This window comes from Pristiophorus japonicus, chromosome 21 (genome assembly GCF_044704955.1).
Source record: "Pristiophorus japonicus isolate sPriJap1 chromosome 21, sPriJap1.hap1, whole genome shotgun sequence".
NCBI classification, from domain to species: domain Eukaryota; kingdom Metazoa; phylum Chordata; class Chondrichthyes; family Pristiophoridae; genus Pristiophorus; species Pristiophorus japonicus.
The window spans coordinates 94403047-94408987 of record NC_091997.1 but is presented as its reverse complement, the minus strand read 5'-3'; the positions used below and the strand labels follow the sequence as shown (position 1 = coordinate 94408987).

The window sequence follows — 5941 nt, the reverse complement described above, 5'->3', positions numbered from 1 at the left end:
ACTCTTTTCTTTTTATGTACCTAGAAACTCTCACTATCTGTTTTTATATTTTGTGCTCGTTTACTTTCACAATCTATCTTCCCTCTCTTTCTTATATTTTTAGTTGTTCTTTGCTGGCTTTTAAAAGTTTCCCAATCCTCTGGCCTCCTACTAGTCTTGGCCACATTGTATGCCCTTATTTTCAATTTAATACCCTCCCTTATTTCTTTAGTTAGTCACGGATGGTTATCCCTTCTCTTACAGTCTTTCCTTCGCATTGGGATATTTTTTTGTTGAGAGTTATGAAATATCTCTTAAATGTCTGCCACTGCTCATCAACCGTCCCTCACTTTAATCTATTTTCCCAGTCCACTTTAGCCAACTCTGCCTTCATACCTTTGTTGTCTCCTTTATTTAAGCTGAGGACACTGGTTAGAGATCCAACTTTCACACTGAATTTGAAATTGAACTATGATGTGGTCACTCATTCCTGGAGGATCCTTTACTGTTAGATCCTGTCTCATTACACAGTACCAGATCTAAGATAGCCTGCTCCCTGGTTGGTTCCGCAACGTACTGTTCAAGGAAACTATCCTGGATACACTCCATGAACTCTTCCTCAAGGCTACCCTGGCCAATTTACTTTGTCCAATCAGTATGAAGATTAAAATCGCCCATGATTATTGCCATTCCTTTTTTACAAGCCTCCATTATTTCTTGATTTACACTCCGTCCAACAGTGTAGCTACTGTCAGGGGGCCGATAGACTACACCCAGCAGTGGCTTCTTCCCCTTATTATTCCTTATCTGATTCAACATCTTGATCTTCTAGCCAATATCGTTTCTCACTAATGCACTGATCTCATCATTTATTAACAGTGCTACCCCACCTCCTTTTCCTTTCTGTCTGTCCTTCTGAATTGTCAAATACTCATGAATATTCAGTTCCCAGCCTTGGTTGCCTTGCAACCACCTTGGCTATCAGATCATACACATTTGTATCTATTTGTTCCGTCAACTTATCTATCTTGGTATGAATGCGATGTGCATTCAGATAAAGAACTTTTAAATTTGTTTTTTTTTACCCCTTCTTCCTGCTTTGACCCCATTTTCTGATTCACTTTTATGTTTATACATTCTGTCCCTTCCTGGTACCCTCTGGTTTTCATTTCCCTCAGTGCTACCCTGCTCGAGTGCCTTCACCTTGTTCTTTGACTACTTAACTTTTCGCTCACCTGAACCCTCCCCTCCATTTAGTTTAAAGCCCTCTATACAGCCCTAGTTATTCGATTCGCCAGGACCCTAGTCCCAGCACGGTCTAAGTGAAGCCCGTCCCGACGGAACAGCTCCCTCTTACCCCAGTACTGGTGCCAGTGTCCCATGAACCAAAACCCATTTCTCCCACACCAATCTTTGAGCCATGTGTTTAACTCTCTGATCTTATATACCCTATGCCAATTTGCTCGTGGCTCAGGTAGTGATCCAGAGATTATTATCTTTGTGGTTCTGTTTTTTAATTTAGCCCCTAGCTGCTCATACTCACTCAGCAGAACCTCTTTGTCCTACGTATGTCGTTGGTACCCACATGGACCACGGCAACTGGCCACGACCCCTCCCACTCCAAGTTCCTCTCCAGCCCAGAGGAGATGTCCTTAACCCTGGCACCAGGCAGACAACACAGCCTTCGGGACTCATGCTCTCAGCTGCAGAGAACAGTATCTATCCCCCTAACTATACTGTACCCTTCCACTACAACGTTTCTTTTTACTCCCCCTATTGAATGGCCCCCTGTACCACGGTGCTGTGGTCAGTTTGCTCATCCTCCCTGCAGTCCCTGCTCTCATCCACATGGGGAGCAAGAGCCTCGAACCTGTTGGACAAGAGCAAGGGCCGAGGCTCCCTCATCACTACCTCCTGGGCCCCCAAACCTTCCTCACTCGTAGTCACACCCTCCTGTCCCTGACCACGGACCAAATTTGAAGTATTTAATCGAAGGGGAGTGACTGCCTCCTGGAACACAGTGTCCGGGTAACTCTCCCCTCCCTGATGTGTCGCAGTGTCTGCAGCTCGGACTCCAGCCCATCAACACGGAGCCCAAGTTCCTCGAGCCACAGACACTTGCTGCAGATGTGGTCGCCGTGGATCTCAATGGGGTCAACCAGCAGTGACACATCGTCTGTCCTGACATCTCTAATGTATTTGGTTAATTAAGTTTCAAAGTTTTGTTTTTAATCCCAGCTTTTAATTTAAACCAATGCCCCAGAAAAGAGAGGAAACACTCACCAACCAATCACTTCCTTTCTTTCCTGTGAAATCACGTTGATTTGGGTTCTTTCTACTTCTTGTCTTCAGCTCAGTTGTCGTCCTTTTCCCCAGCTCCTGCTCGCACTTTGTATCTCCCCCCCGATCTGCTCTCGCATTGAGGCTAGTGAACTCAGAGGGGAGAGGGCATGATGAATTGAGATGGAGGTTGAAGTCATCGAGGATGAGAAGTCGCTCGGTGCAGAGGCTGAGGGAGGATATCTGCTTGGGTGTTGTACTTGTGTGGGCGCGACTGAACGAGAATGTTGAATGAGAGGTGAGAGGGGTGGAAGAAGGCAAGATGTTCAAAGGAGGAGAAAGTGCCAGAGGAGTACGGGGACAGACCAAGATATGATTGGTTGATGAGAGCTATACCGCCACACGGTGGTCTGGATGGGGCAAGTGGTGGAAGGTATAGCCAGGCAGGGTTTAAAGGTAAGGTGCCAAAATTGCACCTTTCTGTAAGGCCTCTGAACACCAGAAAGTGTGGCCACGCTGCGGAGTGCAATGGCCGCCGTTATCAAAATTCCGCTCCCGTTTTATCCCAGCGCTGACCTGCACCCCCCCCTCCCCCGCACCGCTCCTCTGCTGCCGATCCGTGTGTTAAGTGCGTTATCACCCCTCCCCACCACCCCCGACAACAAAATTCCCCCGTGAAAATCTTGGGCCGGCCCCGCGGTGCCAAACCCTGTGTTTCCCGCTGGTCCAGTGAGGCTGAGGCCTCCTGCAGTGCAGAGCGGCTTCCCTTAAAGGGGAGGGAGCACTGCCACCATGTTTTGTTTTTTGTCGGTCCAACAATTATGCTCCCGGGTTCGGCCGGGCCACCAACAGGCAGCCTGCACCCCCTCGATGCCCGGCCGAGACCTTCCCTGGTGGCCCAGTGGGCCGATGTTTTAAAATCGCGGAGACTCTCCCCTTTACGTGAAGGGGAGAGCCATGGTGACATCATCGTGGTGGCCACTCTCACCGTCCCCAGGTTAGAAGAGGGGTGTGGGGGAGGCTTGCAGGGGGAGGGGTGTCAGTGGGTGGGGTGCAGGGTTGGGGTGTAGAGGGGTGGGGTGTAGGGGTTGCTGTGTAGGGCTGGGGTTGTGTGTGGGGTTGTGGGTGGATGTAGGGGTGGCGTGTAGGGGTGGGGTTGTGTGTGGTGTGTGTGGGGTTGTGGATGGGGTTGTGTGTGGGGTTGTGGGTGGGGTTGTGTGTGGGGTTGTGGGTGAGGTTGTGTGTGGGGTTGTGTGTGGGGTTGTGTTTGGGGCTGTGGGTGGGGCTGTGTGGGGGGTTGTGTGTGGGGTTGTGTGTAGGGCTGTGGGTGGGGTTGTGTGTGGAGTTGCGGGGGTGTAGGTGTTGGGGTTGGGTGGATGGACTACCCACCGTTGATGTGTGAATGGAGCAACAGAAATTTGGAAGAATTTTAAAAAGCGGTTTTCTCCAACCTGTGTCTTTCTGCCTCCAGCCTCAGTTTCCTGACTCGGGTATTCTGGAAGCGATGTTTCCTGAGACCTCATTTAATCAGCCAGGTGGTGGCAGTTGGTGGAAGCAGTTTGTTGCCGGAGGGATAGCTGGAGCAGTGTCCCGTACCTCGACCGCTCCCCTCGATCGCCTCAAAATCTACATGCAGGTAAGGTGAGGTGTGGTGTGGCCGCAGAGCTCACTGAATCGGGGATTGAAGGGACTTACAGAAATGAGGAGGTTATTCTGCCGTCATTCCTGTCCCAGTCCAAGCTCTTCAACTGGGAGTGGCTTATGGGAATCCCATACTGCCTTTTCCCTGGATATTTTTTTAATTCTTCCTTTTCAAACCCCAACACACACCCAGCCCCCTCCCCCCCCCCGACCCTAACCCACATCCACTTCCCTTTCCACTCATGTTAATGTCTCTCCCTCGATAGTGGCCTGTGTTAAAACATTCGCATTCTAATAACCCTCTGTGTGGAAACATTTCTTCTAACATCCCCATTCCTGTTTCTGGTGAGAATCCTCAATCTGTGTCTTGTTGCCCATTCACGCCTAGCTCTAATTTCTCAAACTTTTAAAAGTGAGCGCCACAAATGGTGCTCCCACCTTTAGTGTACAAGAATAACCTCCTTGCTCTTGTATTCTATGCCTCGACTAATAAAGGCAAGTCTTCCATATGCCTTCTTAACCACCTTATCCACTTGGCCTGCTACCTTCATGGATCTGTGGACTGCACTCCAAGGTCCCTTTGTTGCTCTACACTTCTCCGTGTCCTACCATTTATTGTGTATTCCCTTGCCTTGTTCGCCCGTCCCTGATTGCCCTTGAGCGGCTGCAATCCGTGTGGTGAAGGTGCTCCCAACGGCGCTGTGAGGGAGGGAGTTCCACAATCACATGATATATAAGAGTTACACCACACACTATCCACACTCAGGCGTCGTGCTGGCAATCCCGCGTCCAAGTCAGGAAGCTGCCACTTCGAAGCTCACTCCAGACAATGCGGGCGAGCACAGACCAAGTTGTCGCTCTGGATTCTGGGTTGATATCGCGGAGCCCTCACCCTCACTCACCGTATGGATTGTGTGTGTCCAGAAAACAGCCCCGCTGTATCGGACTGTACCCCCGACCAACTGGCCTGAACCAGGGCCATAGATTTAAAGTAATTGTGGGGAGGTTTAGAGGGGATTCAACAGCTTGGAGGTTATGCTTGAACTGTATAATACACTGATTAGGCCACAGCTGGAGTACTGTGTGCCGTTCTGGTCACCACATTACAGGAAAGAGGTGATTGCACTGGAGAGGGTACAGAGGAGATTTACGGGGATGTTGCCTGGACTGGAGAATTTTAGCGATGAGGAAAGATTGTATAGGCTGGGTTCAACAACCAGGGGGGCATAGATTTAAAGTAATTGGGGGGAGGTTTAGAGGGGATTTGAGGGGAAATGTCTTCACCCAGAGGGTGTGGGGGTCTGGAACTCACTGCCTGAAAGGGTGGTAGAGGCAGAAACCCTAACCACATTTAAAAAATACTTGGATGTGCACTTAAAGTGCCGTAACCTACAGAGCTACGGACCGAGAGCTGGAGAGTGGGATTAGGCTGGATAGCTCTTGGTCGGCCGGCGCGGACACGATGGGCCGAATGGCCTCCTTCCGTGCTGTAAATTTCTGTGACTCTATGATTACAAATCCGCATTACACGCAGTACAATACCACTGTATGAAAATCCAAATCAGGAAGCTTTAAATAAAATCCACAAGGGATGTGAGTGAAAAAACTCTGTTTCTCTTTCCTCTAGGTCTTAGCCCCCAAAAAGCGTCAGAACCTGTTCCGCAGCTGGACGGCGATGGTGGTGGAGGGTGGGCATCGCTCACTCTGGAGAGGCAATGGGATGAATGTGGCCAAAATAGCCCCAGAGACTGGCATCAAGTTTCTGGCTTATGACCAGGTAATTGGCAACGTGCCATTTAGCGAGAAGCTCTCCTGGGAAAACTTTACTGACCTTATTTGTCTCACCGTAATCATGAAAATGACAAACAAAGGAGCTCACTCCGCTAACTGTGTTTGCAGGTTTAGTAGATTGACAGGTGCCTCAGTCTGCTCCCTCTGCGAGTTATCGGGATAATTCGACCCACGAAGTGTGTGTGTGTGTGTATGTGTGTGTGAGTGTGTGTGAGTGTGTGTGTCTTTGTGTGTCTTTGTGTGTGTGAGT

General features: G+C 49.7%; 1 protein-coding gene across 1 annotated transcript in view; it reads left to right on the top strand.

The window, feature by feature from the left end:
• Positions 1 to 3848: 3848 nt before the first annotated feature.
• LOC139233572 (mitochondrial adenyl nucleotide antiporter SLC25A24-like) overlaps positions 3849 to 5941 on the top strand; it is a 35112-nt gene continuing 33019 nt past the window's right edge. The window contains exons 1-2 of the mRNA XM_070863972.1: positions 3849 to 3895; positions 5528 to 5677. Coding sequence (XP_070720073.1) covers positions 3890 to 3895; positions 5528 to 5677 — 156 coding nt within the window. The 5' untranslated portion in view covers positions 3849 to 3889. The remainder of the gene's footprint in view (positions 3896 to 5527; positions 5678 to 5941) is intronic.